General features: G+C 38.8%; 1 protein-coding gene across 1 annotated transcript; it reads left to right on the forward strand.

The window, feature by feature from the left end:
- Positions 1-13,257: 13,257 nt before the first annotated feature.
- Positions 13,258-16,615, forward strand: irx3a (iroquois homeobox 3a). The gene is made up of 2 exons (XM_044143927.1): positions 13,258-13,764; positions 14,253-16,615. The coding sequence occupies exons 1-2, from the start codon at positions 13,546-13,548 to the stop codon at positions 15,318-15,320; spliced, it is 1,287 nt and encodes a 428-aa protein (XP_043999862.1). The 5' UTR covers positions 13,258-13,545; the 3' UTR covers positions 15,321-16,615.
- Positions 16,616-19,170: the final 2,555 nt, after the last annotated feature.

A 19,170-nucleotide genomic window follows, 5' to 3' on the forward strand; every position in this document is an offset into this window, starting at 1 on the left:
GTTAGGCACTTTCTGACTGGCAGGTGGACGAAGAGGCGGTGTGCCATTGTTTCCACTGGGTGGGTTTGTATACGAGAGGATGGAGGATTACAGTGAAGGAAAAGACGATGCAGTCTAGTCAATGGATAGATGGGGATGCTAGGCGCCAACACACGCGCACACACACACACACACACACCCAGGCACAGGACACTCGACCAGTCAGACTCTCCCGTCAGCGCCACCAGGGACCCGCCATTCTCATGCAACAATGCAAAAAAAGCTCATTACCATCTTCTAAATATGCATGAATAAAAGCCTGAATAACCATGGCCAGTTGTCACCTGAAGACTGGCCTTTTACTGTCCAATAAGCAAACATATCCATCTCCGGGACTGATAGGCCTCATAAAGGAGGTCCTCTTACCGCTTTTCCCTGGAGCACTGCAAAGAAAGGGAATTTTGAAATGCTAAGTAAGGAAGTGAGACAAGGAGGGAGGGGAGGCCAAGAATCAGTCATGTTGAGTGACATTTCTCAAATCTGCGCATCTTATCCAGGGTGAGATATTCCTATCTGACTGTCATAGGATGTGACACAACAAACCCTAAGTCTGTGAATGAGGGAGTGATTGCACAGCGCTTAACAGACAACACACGCCGCACCTCCTTCCTGTTTAATGCCAAGTGTAAAAGGAAAAGGGAGGCAGTGTGATCACACAGGCAAAGTAAAAATGTCCTTTGTTGGCTATACCAGGGGAAAATACCGCTTCTTTGTTTCAGGACCAGTTGTATTGCTAAAAGTAAAGGAAACAATGTAGTTCAGGATCGCTTTGAACATTAACTTTGTTGCTATTTATATGAGCTGTCCATCATTACACAATGCAATAAATTATGGGAGGAAATGGTACAAGTAAACAGGAAAAACAGGTAGACAGAAAACAACTTGGGCATAACTGCTTTGTGTCAAACAAGTCTAGACAAAAAACACAAGAGGATAATATGGCTTCAAATAGATAAAAGAACACTGTTCACTTAGTCACTTGGTGACTAAGTGAAAACTACATAAACACAAACTGAAGACACACCTTTGTTTTGTTTTTCAATAAAAAATTAATTAATGATAATCACAAAATCTAATCCCACAAACCTTCTTGATTGCTTTATTCAGTAATCAGAAATTCACTTAAGCACAATGCACTGGATAACAAGAACAGGAATTTTACAATATCAAAAGCATCGGGCAGTCCTATCATTCTGAACTCTTGTCAAAACCTCTGATGTGCCCAGCTCTCAATGCGACAGTGAGGAAAAAAAAATCTCAGCTCAATTTAAGTCTCATCCAAAGAGCTTACAACTGTAATTAAATCATTAAATTCTTGTCTACGCTTCACAGAGCGTAGAGAAATTAACTTCCCACCAACCTCATTTTCTATTTGAACATGAAATAATGATTTTCTGCCAGTCTAATTACAAAGCCAACATCTGATCAAGCCCGCATCCAGAGGGGATTATCACATGCGCCAGTATTAGACCTCATTACCAGCCTGAGTGCAGAATTATTACATCTTGTAATTGGATGGTGAGATTTATATACAGATCGGGCCGGTTTCTGTAAGATTGTAATTACAAGCTTCGTTGGTTAGCTACTTATCAGAACTTTGCAGGAAAACAAAACAAATGGCTGAGCGAAATGAGCATGTCATTAACCTGTAACCCCAGCGTGGGGGGAGAAGTGGTGTAACGCTCGTGTCTGCATTAAGGGAAATAGGTTCATCCATTTCAGTGCCCCGCCTGTGATGGCTGAGCAAAACAGTCTGTTTCATTTATTTAACCTGGGTAATCTGTGTGGGTAGAAAACACACGCACAGAGAGAGGGAGAGGGAGAAGAAAAAGGCTATAAATGAGCTGTCTCTTCTGCCAGGATGGGCTCAATGTTTCTATTACTTAAGGCTAACAGGCTGTGAAGCCATCCATTCTGGAGGCTGCGAGGGGGCTATTTCGCCTGCCTCACTGAGAGAAGGGGGCCATCGATCCCAGAGCCTCTGCCGCTTACCTGCAAGAGTACAGGGGCTTTGTTGCAGCACTAAAACAAAATAGAGGGAGGTAAACCTCACACACAAAAACAAATACAGACACAAATGAGAAGGAGGAGAAGCCTACTTAGCTCCTAAGTAACCCCTAACATAAACAGGCAAGTAATCAATGGGGAGGCCAAGCTTGCTGAGATGGCCAGGAAAAAGAAAAAAAAGGGGGAGATGGGGAAAGAAAATAAAAATTGTTCAATTACGGGGTAAACACGTTTTTTCTCTTTTTTTCAACCAAGTGATTTTGCAGTGCAAATCAATGCTGGCAGGTCAGGCTGCCTGCTACTAATCTTGGCATTACAACTCTCCAATCAGAAGCGCTCAGGTAATGGAGTTGTTATTGAACTTCATAGTCTGGATTAGATTCTCGCTGAAGATCAATGCTGCGCTAAGATGAGACTGATAAACCCTTGATAGCAATCTGAATCCCTGAAGCCATGGAGTGAAGCATGCTGGGCTCAAATACTGAGAAGGTGGTTAGTGGGGGTGTCTGGACACAGCTCCTCCTCCCCTCTTATCCCCTTTTTTTAAAATATCAGAACCAAGCCATTTCATTCTTATCTCACAATTTTTACAGCCATAAATTCTGAAATTGATAGATTTATGAAATTGCATTTTACATTCCTAATGCTTCAATTAATTTCAAATTACATTTATTGATATAAAAAATGAGGCACTTCCAAATTTGGATTGACAACTTCTGCAACAATCTAAAGCTGAGAGACGACAGCATCAGTTTATACCATGCCAAGGACTCACAGCTCAAACAGGGAGGTGACAGTGATCTTTTTTTCTTTTTAGTATAAAGTTTATCACCTGTCAGCCCTAACTATGGGCAGAGAACAAGAGAGTTGAAAAAAAAATCTCTACCACGCCTGAGAATAACAGTGTATTCTAAAGACTAGTTGCCTCAACCTGCCTGTCAGAGCAAACAGAAATATAGATTCCCAAAGAAGATACCGTATCTCTAATGATATTGACGAAACAATTTCCTCTTCTTTTCCGAAGAGATTATAGTACCGCAGACTCCAAGTCCTCCAGCCAATCAGCTGCTTACTGATTGCAACTACTATGTGTCAAACAGCCCGATCCAGCCTTTGGACTTCCCAGGCGTCATATTCTCAGATTGCTACTGAGAGTTTCACAGCAAGAGGTTATGTCTGGTAACTATTGTCCCAGACGCTACTGTCTCTGTTCAGCTGAATCACTAATTCTGGATGTGACATCATCATGCCTACTGTCCGAAATTGTGAGTCTATATCCATTTTCGCCACCATCTTGGTAATCCTTCAATCTGTTCAGTCAGCCACTTTAATGGCTAGTTAACACAACATTACGAACCAGTTGTCAATATTATTGATGTGTAACTGCAAATTATCTTAAAAACATATTTTATTAAAATAATATTTTCTCATTCTTCTCTACTTTTTTATTACGAACATTTAGCAATTTGTTTCTTTAATAGCTTTTAAAGCTAGATTGGTTCATATCCTGTTCCTCAGAACAAACCTTGATTCTCAAACATGCCCACACTCAGCTGTGATATTTCTGCATCGGTTTCAGTTTTGATTCTGATTTGTTCTCTTTTACCGTTTTTCCCATAGTTTGTTCATTCGTATTTTTTGTTCATTAATTTTTGTTGGAATATTAGTTGTGTAGTTAAAGAATTTCCTCATAAAAGTATTCAAATTGAAGTATTTAGTTGATACATTTTAGTATTAATGGGAATAATTAGTGATTTTATGCAGTAAATAGGTGCAGTTCCTGCTGCTTGAGAACACCAGTGTGTAAATTCACTCCATGTATATTTTTATAATGCCACAATTTACCATGTTGGTACTCATATAGTGATGATTGGCAGAGAATGAGAGGTGTTTGGCAATTAATTCCTGATAATCAGGTGATGCTCAGACTTTGCCATTTTGATCAAAATGACCATCTTTGTTAGTAATTCTCTTTGATACTTACTATGAATAGCCAAACCAAACCTATTGTTGCACAACACAGTATGAGAATACTTTTTTAATTATAGTTTTTACTTTGTTCTTCCATTATCAATATGGATGTTGATTTCTGCAAATATTAAATGAGCAATTATGATTATGACTATGTTTTATATATTTATTGCATTTTGTCCAAAACGTTTTGGCCGACAAGCTAAAAATTCTACTTATTTTTTTTCTGCTTCCAATGCATGCTAGTAATTTATCCCAGGAACTCGGACACCACTCAGCATTAAACCAAGTGGGGCAACAAAACAGCTCAAAATCGATGCTGGATCAATCCAGCAGGCAAATCAATCATAGGATTTTTTTTTCTTTGAATATTTAATTAAACCTGGTAGCAAACAACTCAAGGATTTATTATTTGATGCTAAGAGCATTAGCGATTTTCTTCTTCCACCTTGTCACACAGGGCCCAAATGCTTTGCTGGTCAGTAAGCTTAAAGGAACCAGGGGAATAGCATGCGGACACTTTTCCGATATATAATCATGAGTATATATATATATATACATGAAAATATACTCTCTTGCCTGTGTTCCTAATCCACTGCCGCTCTGGGGTACTCATTTCATTAGGTTGGCCTGGCGAGGTTGACAGGCTGGAAGGCCTCTTTAATATATGCTATAATGGCTGTCCAATCCCAGCAAATGATGCTGATGAGCAATGTGCATTTTGTTTTAGTCTATTAATGTGGCTAATGGAGGAGCAGGAGTTTTGCATATGTGTTAAACTCAGAATCTGTTTGTAAAATTGACTGTGAAAAAAAAAAAGTTTTTATTTAAAAAAATTAAAAACTTAAGGATTAAGGTTTTATATAAGACAAAAATCTGTGATCCACTTGTAGTGACTAAAATCCAACTTGCTAGTGCCAGAAGAACTGGAATCATATTCAGAGTTTAGGAGAAAACTAAAAGTCGGAGAATCACAGAAAATGACAGAAACACAAAGATTAGCAGATCTAAACACAGAGCTACTGAGATGTGGAGCAGAGGGCCCTCAGAGAGCTGATAAGAGTGGGCGTGGGAGATGATGAGGCCCACTCATGGGTGCATTGTTCTCCTAAAAGGGGCGGATCTCCCCTGCGTTGGTGGTTATGAAGCAGCAATAGAGGTGCAGGGAGAGGGTAATCGTTATTGGCTGTGACAGCAGTGACCTGACAGCTGGGTCCAGTCTTGCTCCAGTACTTGTTGTACAACAGATCAGACTCAGACACACGCATACACACGCCTACGCACACACACTGTGCAGGCAGACACTTATGCCGCCTATTGACCATGTACAGGGGCTTGCATGCATCTATGCTCAAACTGAACCCAATACAGTAAAGTATACCTATTTATGACATTTTATATTACAATCTTATTTTATCTCACAAAATTGCTTTTTAGTTAAGATATATATATATATATATATATATATATATATATATATATATATATATATATATATATATATATATATATATATATATATACACACAAAATTTATGTAGTAGTCTGGCTTTTACCAGTTTGTTCCAAATTCAAGAAAAACTACTGTACATAAGAAAAAAAAGAGCACTTCTTAAATAAAGGAAAAATCAATAGCTGCTTTTCTATTGAATTTAGGATTTAAACCACAGGCTTTAAGTCTTCTTAAGCACAACAGGATGTTTTGTAAAAAAATCTTCACATTAAGAGTTAAATTATTGTAATAGATTTTTAAGACATTTAAGCCTAACTTCACCACAGAGATTCATTTTTTCTCCAAATAGGGAGCAAAATCTGTCATAACCTTGTAGTTATTCCATGGTGACTAAATCATATTTAAATCCTGAAGAGAACAAAGAGGAAAGTTCTGCTACGCTTAGTAAATAATTAATAAGAAAATGCTAATTATGACTCACAGACAAATGAGATGAGAATTTTTTCACTGGGATAATATAAGGTTGCTAATGTTGTAATATTATGACATTGCAGGGTTTATTGACAGATACAAGCAGCATGTAACATTGTTTCCTAATGTAAACAATGTGTGTTTTTTTTATAGCTCAACCTAAGAGATCACATTTATGTAGCTCTGAAATCACTATATCTCCATGTATAATAGCGGTTAGATTCCAGAATCTTTTGATTTCCAACACAAGCAAACCAAAGTGGTAAACACCTGAATCCAAAGGCACAGTGAAAATCTGTCTATATTTTTAATTTATTATTTGTGTAATTTAATACCTTCATTAACCTTTTTTACTTGAATTAGATTTTCAAAAAACTTTGACAATTACAAACTCTGGATATAAAAACTGACCATATGAAAACCAATTGAAAAATTTAAAGTTAATGTTTTAGAAGTAAATGACAAAACATTTAAAGTAAATGTTTTACTTTCTGAAGTCAGGACACATTTGTCTTTTTCATCTGATGTAAATGATTGCATCAGCTCAACATTAGTGTGACTTAATACAGGCTAGCCAGTGTTTCCAGGCCAAAGAGTCAGTACAGGCTCTTCTCAAGCTATTCATCTTTGATTCGACATGGTGACTGTAGGCTCATGAAAATATTCAGTTACACGGCTGCTAATGTCCAGATTTTGAAGCCATCTTTGGCTTTGTTGTCATTAGCATCTACTTGCCTAGTATTCCCCTTGCAAAGTCCAGGCCTCTACACACATGAAAAAGCTCATATCCCATGTTGGTGCAGCTGCCTGGCCTCCAGTCTCAAACCAGCAGAAGCAACAGCTGAACGGACCAAGGTTTTGTCGTGCTTAATAAAAGTAAAGAAATAAAAATAAAAAATGCTGGAAAACTGATATTTGTATTTTTTTAGAAGTCAAAACAAAGGGATTTTTACTGCTTAATTTATAGTTACTACTTTACTGTCACCTACTTCAATCTAAGAGTGGTAAGTACAAAGGAAGATTTCTAAGATCAGCGATAAATCTTGATCCAACAGAGTTTATAAGCAGAACCAGCACATTAAACAAGAAAAGGTGTTTTACTGGTTCAAAATCCAGCTACTTCACCACTTAATGATCCAGGAGTCTGCAGGAGTGCTGTTCTGAAACTTTATCTTGACTTGACTGATGGGGAAATATCATCACAAACAGCTGTTTAAATAAACGGGAAAGTTACTAAAGGCAGGCAGGCTGTTCTGGCCCAGATTATCCAACAGCTGAATGGTTCCCCACTTTTGATTTGGCACCAGGTTGGTTAGAAGAAAGGGAAGGGAAACATTGAAAAAGAGGTACTGAGTCACAAAAACACATCATTCATCAATGACGTGGAGCAAAACAAAACAAAATCTCACAGGAAAGTTACTCAAAAGACATAAATTCAAAATATTGAACAATGCATAGGAAATATGTGTGGTAACCAAATCTTCTGACAGGTTGATTAGTCTGTTCTCTGAGTCAGTCTGGCAAAGTCTCATAAAATATTTCAGTGTTGGTTCAAATTGCAGGACTGAGCTTACCTGTGCTTCTATAAAAGGGGTGACATCATGGGGACTGATTAACCAATCAGAAAGTGAGATAACCTGTCATATTAAGAGAGTAACATCTTACTGGTCATCTAATGAAAAATAGAATGAATTATGTTTTTGGGACACCATCAAAGAGCACTCTGTAAGTACCAAAAGTGGCAAGGATGCAGTACTGCAGCCAAAATAGCTGACTCATGGCAAAGGTTGTTATCCTATTTTAACCATTTTAAAATGTTATAATTCAATTGTATAAAATACAATATAACATTCAGGGTTTAACTGCCTCAATAATCAACATTTAAAGGTATAGTTAATAATAGGTTCCTTCAAAGATTTCTCAATTTTTAAATGATCAAAACAAGGTTAAAGTCCAGCAGTGCTTTTGTGAAGAGACCTGGAAAAAAAGCAGGTTGTGTCAGTAAAAGGTCAAATTTGAGGTGTTTGTGTGAACTGCAGTCATTTGTCTATTACTATGAGGTTTTGCCACTGTGCAAATCAAACAATAATGGTTTTGTGAACCAAAAGTGCCAATCTGGGGAAAACAGAAACAAGTAGATTAATGGTAAACTGTAGAGATAAAACATGGTTTCTGAAGTTTGTCTAACAAAATATAGAAAATTAAAAAAGAGAATAAGAAAGGCATCATCAGCTAAATTAAATTCTCTCACAGGCTTTTTCTTAGCTGGTCGATGGTCATTAACCATCCTGGAAGACATAATGAAACAAATTCTGCAGACATATCCTGTTGTATTATATTTTTATAAACATCATTTGAATTCCATCAGCCAGAGGCAAAAGATCATCTGCCCATGTCATCAGCTTCCTATCATGCCAGGGGCAATGTTAAGCCATGTTTCCACTCGATGTGAAATGTTAATTCCTTTCAAATAAACAGGCCAGCAAAGTTAATTTCCATCATGTTTAGAATGTTACACGGAGAATAAATCATTGACCACAAGTACAAACATCCGAGGCAATTACTGCATTCAAGACTTAACTGAGGAAACATTGTCAATCTAAACCTCAGTAGCAAATATTTATAATTTATAATTTAAAAGAAATTGGAACATCTGAATATTTTTGGGATAAGAAAGGAGTATTTTATGAATTGCATCACTCTTGCTGTATCCAGAAAGTTCTCTAGTGCCACCACCTCGTAGTTTCTGTCTCCCTCTGTTTGCCTTTCCCTCTCCTCCCTCCCTCTTCTTTCCCTTCTCCTGCCGTCACCTCACAAAGAGTCTGGCAGCATCAAGCCAGCTTGCATTTTAATTTGGCCCTGAAGTTACTTATTTCATTATCGATCATCCGTAATGCTGAATCAATGTTCATCTTGTTACGTGGGCCATACCCGTGTAATACAGTGATAGTAGGGGCCCAGAGTTACTCATTCCCTTTACAAAGTGACTTTACCGTAAAATCAATGCCTTGTGTTACTGATACAGGGGGAAACTGAAGCAAATGGAGTGAAAGGGAATGGACAGCGAGGAAGCAAATTGGAGAAAAGGTACAACTCACCTTCAAAGCATGCATTCCTAGTTAGTGTGGACATTATGTTCCTTTAAGCCCGGGATTCATCACCAAAGTGCAGAGCAAGTGTTTTTTAATGCTTAACGCATTACATAATGTGATGAAATTTCACTTTAACTGCTTTTACATTGATAGGACAGCAGACTTTGTCTGTGCTGCAGGCCTATTTATGCTAAAATAACCCTGAGTTATCCAAGTTAAATATTTTTGATTGCCAGTAAAGATGCTTTTACAGCACATACACAGGGCATGCTTCACATCACACAATAAAATCATATAAGCAATTTTGGTTGAATCATTAAAAGAAACTGCCAGATTAAACCAGATATTAAGGGAAATTGTTTAGTGGATAAAAGGAAAGAAAAACAAATCCACAACAGGTATAAATATTATGAGTTTTAAGTCAGTTTTTGTTTAGATTTTTAAAAATTGTTCATAGTGTATTTTGTATATCTGTACATGCAGTGTTTAAATTAAAATGCACATTGTACAAAATGTATATGCTTGAAGGTGCCTGGCAAGAGCTCTGAAAGATCTGAACCTAAAATGGGATCTGTGCAGCTTGTACGCCTGAATTTAGTAGTTGCCTGCACCCCAAAGTTAACAAGTTAATGTGAAACACTTGCAAGGTAATGCATTAATTCGCAGTTTGATCTGCCGTCATAACCCAACTTAATAAGTTGCAGTCCATTGACTATTAATTTGTTTCCAAATGGTGCGAGCACAAGGAAAGGGTTCCAAAATGCTCTACTTTTCCACTAATGCAAATCAAACTTGGGCTATCTATTTAACATGCATGATTGGTTGGTGTAATGTAATTAAAAATCCTGCTCTTTAAATTATGCCAACAGTGAAAAAAATTAAACTTTAAATGTATTTTCAAAGTACACTTGCTTCTGCTGCTAAGAACAATTAATTTCCAGAAACTAATTCATTTATTGGATTAAGCCTCTGTTCTTTAAACACCGCCAGATTTATGGGCCCTTTATTTAACCCTAATGGGACATGAGTTTCAAAAGAGCATATTTGGAGATTGAATGTGTTGCACAGTTAGTTTTTTAGGTTACCAATAGATTTAGGTTTGAGCCCGCTGAGGAACATTCCTCATAGAACAACAGCAGCTCACTATAATGAGTTTGAAATCAGGAGAGTTGGGCACTTTAGTGAATTATTCCCAAACTTTTTAGTTTTTGTGTTATGCTTCCAGATAAGCTTGGCATCAGCAGACCATTGGCTTTTGTTTATACTGGAAGTTATTGGTGTAATGTAAAGCTATTATTTCTGTGTGTGTCCATTAAGTGTAATTAATTACAAATCATTATAATTTTTTTCTTTTCTTTTAATATTTAGCTGTAAAGATGATCGGCAAGGGCTCTTTTAAAATCGATTTTGGGATAAGAGTTATGTTCTGTTCCCTTCTCCCTCTCAGTGTGTCACTGAGGCATTATGGAAAAGATCCAAATGTGTAATTTGAAGTGTCTCTGTTTGAAGCCTTTGATCTCGCCTGTTTTTGCAGAGCGCCTCGGCTCATCATTTGCGACGTGTCGTTGGTGCCCTGAGTATTGCATAAGGAACTACTGTTGAGCGGTAGGCCGTGTATGTTTGCTTATGAGAATGTGAAATTGTGTCATCTGCATAATTACCGTCGAAGAGCTCTCGACAAAACAGCCCTCAAGTCACTCGCGTGTGATTGCCCTCTTTTTCTTTTCTTTTTTTTTTTTACACAGCTGCAAATTAAATTGGCTCCTACACACTAACATTTTGAAAAAGTAAATAAATAACATTTATTAATTATTATTATTATTATTAGTAGTAGTAGTAGTAGTAGTAGTAGTAGTAGTAGTAGTAGTAGTAGTAGTAGTATTATTATTATTATTATTATTATTATTATTATTATTATTATTATTTCGGGGCAGCCCAGCACGTGCTTACTGTTTACCAAGGCTCAGAGGGTTGCAGCATCTTAATGCTTTTATGGCTGCGCCAGTTTCCCGGGATGGTGTGAAAGTGTTAACTTACTACGTGGTGTGTTTGATTGGGGGCAATAAATCAGACAGAAGTCTCTAGTCTGGAAGGGTGGGGTTAGGAGGGGCAATAGCCGGGTGGTGAAGGTGGAAGTTCTGAACTACGCCGGTCCGGAGATGAGACACGTGCCCATCCGTACTAGAGGCGCTGCTGAGCGGACATAAAACAGGCAGACACCTCGCTGGACTCCCACACTCTCACTTCGAGCAGCCACGTGGGCTCTCCCTCTCTCTTCTCTTTCTGTCTCTCTCTCTCTTTCTGAAATACATACACACACATACGCACACACACACACACGCACACACACACACACACACATTTTTTTAACCTTCTTAAACTTCCTCTGCATGTAAAAGCCACATCTCCCACTCAACCCCTTTTCTCCCCCCACAGACCCCTTCAGTTTTGCGGGTCGATGCAACACGGGCGTGAGCGCGCGCGCGCGCCTGCGTGTGCCCATGCTATTGACTGCTATGTAGTGATTACCATTCCGGTCGCATGGCACCAACAAGCCGCTGTAATTAATAACCCCATAATCCGGGTTGGGTATAGCCTATGTCGGCAAGGAACACACACACGCATTTAAACGTACACACACAATTCAGGGCAGAGTTTTACAGAAACAAGGCGTATCCTTATGGGTAGCCCCACAGTAGAAATTATAGCTGCCATTATCCCTCCCAGACAATGATAACTATCTGCTTCAAAAGAAGATTAAAGGTTTATACAAGTTCACAGTTCTTGGAAAAAAAACGGATCGCATTATCAGACCAGAACTGAGATTGATAGGATTTCATCACGCCGTCAATAAGGTATTAAGACTTAAAGCATATTTAAATTGCGTGCGTGGGGGATAATATTACTAGTACCATAATAACAATAATAAAAACAACTGAACTTCTGGGTTTGTATGGCGAATGATTAACAAAACAGATGCTGGTAGCTACCAAAGTCGGCTTGAAATGCGATTATGCTTGTCTCGAATACACACTTTTCTATATTGATTCATGGAATTCCAATTTTGACTCCCTTGTTTAGTTTTAATCCGTATTATTTACACGAAAGAAACAGGTTGCATCAAAATTACTTAATGGATGTTTAAGGATGAAGGTTTTTTTCTTTTTCTTTTTTCAAAAAGAAGAAACAGGTGTGTAATTTAAAATTAGTAAATATTTTGTGCATGATTTTTTTGTTGCTAATTTATTATTATTATTATTATTATTATTATTATTATTATTATTATTATTATTATTATTACATTTTTCTTATCTTTAATTCTGTTTATGTTTACTCTCAGAATAAACACCTCTCCAGCACAATTCACTAAGTTATGCATCCGTCTGGTTTTCAATTTTTTTTTTTTACTTTGCACTTTGTCTTCATTAGCGGTTTAATGCGCTCCATCAGTGACGTCTTCCCCCTTTGATACCAAGGGGTTACACGCGACCCCGTTTGATGTCTTGAATTAAAAGGAGGACTCCGACTCTGCTCCCTCTCCATGAGTCCAAACAGCACCCCCAAACCGGTGCAGAAGAGCGCGGCTCTTACCCAACGATCAAGACTTAAATAAATACATTACTTTTAAAGTGTGACAAACATCATTTTGCACAAGAATTGATTATAAAAATAAAAGTTTCTGCCTATGATTTACTTTGGAACATGGCGTAAATGTTAGGATGTTTGTGAACTTTCATTAAAAGAGGGAAAAGCGAGTTTAAATTCAAATTTAAAACAGATTGAATTCAAAGCGGGATGAATTTTTAGTTTCGACGAGCAGCTTTCAGTTTTATCGAAAGAAAAGTTTGCATATATGTTAGAAACACAAAACAAACAAACTATAAAGATCACCAGCAAAGTTAATCATAATGCTCAAGACCTTTGTTCATGTGGTCAAAATATATGAATAACTTTTTTTAAAGTCTGTAGTTTGACAAACACTAAATGAAATAGATTGGCGAGCCATAAAATGAGATTTGAAGCCCCATTCAAAAAACAGCTCCCGACATTAGTGCATTTATCCGAGGGAAAGAGAGAGGGAGGGAGGAGAGGGAGAGAGAGGAGAGAGAGGGCGAAGAAGAGAGAGAGAGAGAAAGAGAGAGAGAGCGAAAGAGCGCTGTTTGGCGTGTGGTTTGTACCAGAGGGGTGAGATTTGAGAAATAGGAGGGGCTTCTAAACGACTAGAAATGTCAATCTGAGCAAGGGAGTCCCAATAATCTGAAGCAATCTGTAAGGACCTGACCTTAGTCCATCCAGATCAATAGGGAAGTGAGGGTGGAAAGAAGACGAAGAGGAGGAAGAAATAAGGGGCGCAACCGGGATCGTTTACAGTGGCTGTTCCCGAGGAAATATAGACTTCACGAGCCTGGCACCTTTTGTTGCTCACATGTTCACACTGTAAAAGTGGATACCGAGGCAAGTCCGTTGCTTTGCGAGGCTGCAGAAGACTCTTCCTCCCCGCTTCCTATCAACATGTCTTTCCCTCAGCTGGGATATCAGTACATCCGACCGATATACCCGCCGGAGCGCCAAGGGATCGCCGGCAGCGCCCGGGCCGGGACAGAGCTGAGTCCGTCAGGCGCACTTTCCAACGTCCTCTCCAGCATGTACGGATCTCCTTTCGCCGCAGCCGCGCAGGGCTACGGAGCCTTTCTACCTTACTCCAACGATATATCAATTTTCAATCAATTGGTGAGTGTCTAACTCTGTATTGAGTTTTCTCTCAACTTTTACGCGGAGAAACTTTTTGAGCGTATTTAGAGGCAGAACTTTGGCAGCGCCGGGTTGAACTTTGTGGCTTGGAAATTTAGTTAAAAAGTATTTTTTTTTTTTTTTTTTTACAAAGTGAAACATTAACAAAATCTCGTTTGAGTTTATTCTTAGTTCCACTTTTCTGAAGTTGATTAAAGCGAGTTAGAAAAGTGAAAAATGTGGTGGAAGTGCATAGCTAATTAATTAATGAGAAATATTTAAAATAATTACACTTCCATTTATTTTTCATACATGCATATGGGGCAATTTGAAAAATGTAAATAAATAAATCAAACAAACTAAAACTGAAAACATATAAAAACCTACTTTGTTTCTACCTTTAATAATAACCTGCAGTTTTAGCCTATTGCTGTAAATGAACACTTCACATGGTGATTCAGCTCATGAATCCCTCTTTGTCTTTTTAGGGCGCCCAGTATGATCTGAAAGACGGCCACGGTGTCCAGCACCCAGGGTTCGCCCCCCCTCACCCTGCTTTTTACCCATATGGCCAGTATCAGTTCGGTGACCCGTCCAGACCCAAAAACGCCACCAGGGAGAGCACCAGCACTCTGAAGGCCTGGCTCAGCGAGCACCGCAAGAACCCTTACCCAACCAAGGGCGAGAAGATCATGCTGGCCATTATCACCAAGATGACCCTCACCCAGGTGTCCACCTGGTTCGCCAACGCCAGGAGGCGGCTAAAGAAGGAGAACAAGATGACATGGACCCCCCGGAACCGCACCGATGAAGAAGGGAATGTTTACACCAGCGACCATGAGGGGGAGGAGGGGGACAAGAGGGAGGATGAGGAGGAGATTGACCTGGAGAACATCGACACGGAAAATATTGAGAGCAAGGACGACTTAGACGACCAGGACGACCTTCACTCGGACATAAAACTAGACGGGAGGAGTGACTCTGAGATTTCGGACGGTTATGAGGATTTACAAGGGCCGGAGCAGAGGTTTCTGAAGGCAGTGGGGAAGGAGGCCAAGGAGGCGCAGAGAGGTGGAGAGCTCTTCCACGGCCACCATCACCACCACCCATCTTTGGACATCAAGGCATCCCAACCAAACGCAGAACAGCTCAAACTCAACCAGGTGTCCGTCAGCTCTCCACCTTCAGAGAACAACCCTGCCCCGGCCCAGAAACCAAAGATCTGGTCCCTGGCAGAGACGGCGACGGCCCCCGACAATCCGCGCAAGTCGCCGCAGGTGAACGGCAGCGGCTCAGCAGCGACGGGAGGAGGGACGGCCACCCAGGCCATCCTCGGCCCGCACAGACTAATCTCTTCCTGTCCCGTTGGGAAAATCCAGAACTGGACGAACCGAGCGTTCTCGGCGCACCAGCTGGCTTTACTGAACTCCAATCATTATCTGGGACTGGCGAACCAGGCCACCGCCACCAGCCTGGCACTGTACAGCAGCAGGCAAACGGAGGACAAGAGTCATAGTTCAGAGACTCCAGTCACAGGTACATGTCCCCGGCACTGAGACCCGCATGTAGAGAGAAAAAAAACTAAACTCCAGAGACACTATAGGCCATTTCCTGTCATTCATTTCTTTAATTTTAGATCTCCCTTTGCCTTTTTCTCTCTCTGTCCAGGCCACACAGATGATCAGTGTTAAAGTGTTACAGCTAGGAGCAGACAGTGTTTGTATGTGTGTGTATGAAAGATAAATTGTTGTGGAAAAAGCCCTTTACAATTTTATTTAAAAAAAGGAAACGAAAGCATTTAAGAAAAAATAATAAATATTAAATTTGTTTTAAAAACATTTCCAAAATTCGTCATTACATCGATTCACGTGTACAATAGGGGTTTTTTGTTGTTGTTGTTCTGTCAAGGCGAATAATTTTCTAACAAAAGTCAATGTGGGTTGTGATAACAGGCAGTAAAATTAGCGCAATTTCATGTTAATTTTCTGTCCCGCAGTTGAAGATCTAGTGCCTTTGGATGCAAAGAAAACGGCAGATCAAACAGACAGAAGGCTGTCTGGTTTTGACAGTTTAAATTTTTTTTAATTTTGATGCCATCTCATTCTTTTCTTTTGTACTGCTTCTATTGTTTGTAATGCCATATTTATCCAAATGAGCTTTGATTCTGAAATTTTCATTCATCCCCGTGTGTATATGAGAGAGAGAGAGTGTGCGTGCGTGTGTGTGTGTGTGTGGGTGTGTGTGTGTGTGTGTGTGTGTGTGCACCGCCTGTGTTATTCCGTTAAGGCCTCTCTTTACACTCACTTGTTTTGGTCATGCAAATGAGCTCAATGCAAATTCATTTCAAGCTCCGTTTTTTTTTTCTTTCATTTTTTTTGAAAGACAATTGTCTTTTATATCACTTTATGTTTTAACTCTTCACAGGCCGTCATTACTGTTTATTTTCTCCTCCCCTGCACTGCATTTTTTATTTAGCTTTTACCCCTGTGTATTTCATTTTTGAGGCTTCAGTACCGACTTAAAACAGCAATGGTTCCCCGCTCTCTTCTCCCTTTCCTTCTTCTCCTCATCTTTTAATTTGAAATCGAGTATGGAATGTAAAATAAGAATAAAAGATCTCTGTATAGCCTACTTACATTGTAAGCATGTCCCGTGTAAAACTGCTAATGTAATAATGTATGAACCTGTAGTCTGTGAGCTTCCCCCTCCCCCTTTTCCTTTTTGTAAGTTCTGTGAGGATTTGATGTTATAATTTTTTGTATATAAAGTTAAGAATATGTACATACTTGTGAACCAAATTGTACAAGAAAGTCTATATTTTTGGCTAATAAATGAACTGCTGCAACTTAAAGAAGAAAAAAAATGTTTTTCTTCAATTTTTTCAGTTTCAGTTGAAGGTATTTTGACAGCTGATTTTGATGATGCAGGTGGTGCACAGCAGCTTGAAGTACACCGCTTTGGGTTCGTGAGTGTGTGTGTGGGTGTGTGTGTGCGTGTGTTAGTGGACAGCCTGGGGCACAGACTTCATCCTCCGTGGCAGTGATAAGTAAATATTCGAGAGGGATTTATCACACTTTTATAGCGGAGGGACTTAAGGCTAATTAGCCAGCACTGCAGCATACATTTGGATATTAATGTTGTGGGATTATCCTCATATACAGGCGTAGCGCTCATATTAAAAAGCATAATTCTTTCATTAATTTTCGCTGAAAATTGTGCTTTTTGAAATAGACTAAAGGTAATGAATGGCTGTTTGAGCCGATCCTGAAGATGGAGTTTTGCCTTTCGAACATCTCATCTTGCTCCGTTTGTAATTCATTTTCTCTCCCGCATAAATCACGCATTTGATTACTATTATTTGTTCATTCAACCAAGGCCGTTTTGTAGTGTAATTGTAATATATCGTGGCTGTATAACTAATAATAACATCATTTGTTTTATTCGGCCGCGATGTGAGCATTTGCATGTGCGAGAGCTTATCAGAGGAAGTTTATGTAAACTTAGTGTTGGAGCTCCCTCTACAGTCGCATGCAGTCGGCTATGGTCTGCAGCACACACACACGCACGCACACACACACACACACACACACACATATTCTGTCCAGACATCTACCCCTCCCCCCGCCCTTTCTTAATTTATCAAACCAGATGTGAAGTGATTTTGATAGTAATGTCTTGCATTTATAAATATGCGCACGTTGATATCCTCAATAAAAAGCGTGCTTACTCTTCAGAAAAAGTACAGAGCGTTTCAGGACTTTAATTTAGCAATATAATAATAATAATAATAATAATAATAATAATAATAATAATAATAATAATAATAATAATAATAATAATAATAATAACCAGCTATTTTTGGATCTTTTCTTTTACACTTCCCGGCTGAGTGTTTATTGAGTTTTCCCATCTTTGGTTATTTAACATTAGGCTTGGATGGCTTCTCAGTTCAGTCTTGCAAATCACATAAAAAACAAAAAAACAAAACCGAACATCAACAACGACTGATGAGTTCAAATCAGAACATCTGAAAATAAAAAGGTTAGAGAGGAGAGGGGGAAATAAAAAGGTTGTGAACATCAATCTAAAACTGAAAGCATGCGAAAGTGTGGAGGGTATGAAATAAATGATTTTTTTATGTTGGACTGTTTATTTTTAAACAGAAAAAACAAGTGTTTATATTAAACTCGGTTTATTTCCTTCTGCTTGTTTTTTAAAGTTTGTATAGAAAACTCACAGAGGCCCAATTCAAGTAGTCAAACTCTTCATGTCTACCACTCAGAGCATCTGCATGAAAAACGGAACTCGGCCAAGGGAAACTGCGATTTGTTACTTTTATTATTATTATTATTATTATTATTATTATTATTATTATTATTATTATTATTATCATATGTATTCATTTATTCATTGGAGAAAAAAAAAAAAAAACATGTTACCTTCCTGTCTAATCAATTATCTTCCCTGAGAGCCCCAACCAATCGTGTGATACATATTAATGAGAGCCAGGATTTTTTTAAACTGAATTTTTAAAATGGAGATTTTTTTGTTTTACATCTCATATTTTGATACGGGGCGCTTTCATTTGAACTAATGCAGCACGTAATCTATACATTTTAAGTTTTTTTCTCGCTTAGATTAAAATAAAATAATAATAGTAATAATAAAAACAATAAGTACATGTTGGGTTGTGTTTTCAAGCGCACAGCAACAGAGGAGTTGATATTCCCTGTACAGCTCAGAGGATGTTTGCTCCTGAGGGGCCCCCACAACAAGGAGCGTTCCTGATCACCAGGATTTCGCTGAAACTAAACGCTACTGAAGGGCCAGTGATCGTGTCTGGGGCTCAGGGGCCTCTCCTCTGATCAGTGCATGAAATTAGGGATTAAAAATGCCTCCGCAGAAACAAAAGTAATCACGGCTGCGTATGTCGCCATACGTGTCCAACCTGCTCCCGGCTACAAAGAGCAAATGGAATGCATTAGCTTACATTTTGTTCCGAGCCTTTACGCAGGGACCATTTCCAGGGGGAGGCGCGGACGGGTGTGTAACTCATTTCCCCGCACGTTAAGTGGATGTTCTCTGCGCTAATGAGCTATAATCAACACTGACTCCTCTGCTTGTTTCTGAGGTCCACGCAGCGTTAAGTCTTCAGAGTTTGCAGGGGTGTAACGCAGTACTCAACTGTCAAACAATAATCTGATCACAAAAAAAAGTCAGGTGGGAAAAAAATTACATTGTAATTTTTTATTAATTTTTTTCTAAATCAAGATCTCAGGGTGAGTGCCGGTTCTTGCATAGATGGTGCCCTGGGCGAGATTCTTCTTCTAATGTCCCCATTACCCTGAAAAAAATAAATCAGATTTTTTTAAAAATCTATATTTATGGACAGGATTCTCCATATTC

The sequence above is a fragment of the Gambusia affinis genome, linkage group LG02 (genome assembly GCF_019740435.1).
Source record: "Gambusia affinis linkage group LG02, SWU_Gaff_1.0, whole genome shotgun sequence".
Lineage (NCBI taxonomy): Eukaryota > Metazoa > Chordata > Actinopteri > Cyprinodontiformes > Poeciliidae > Gambusia > Gambusia affinis.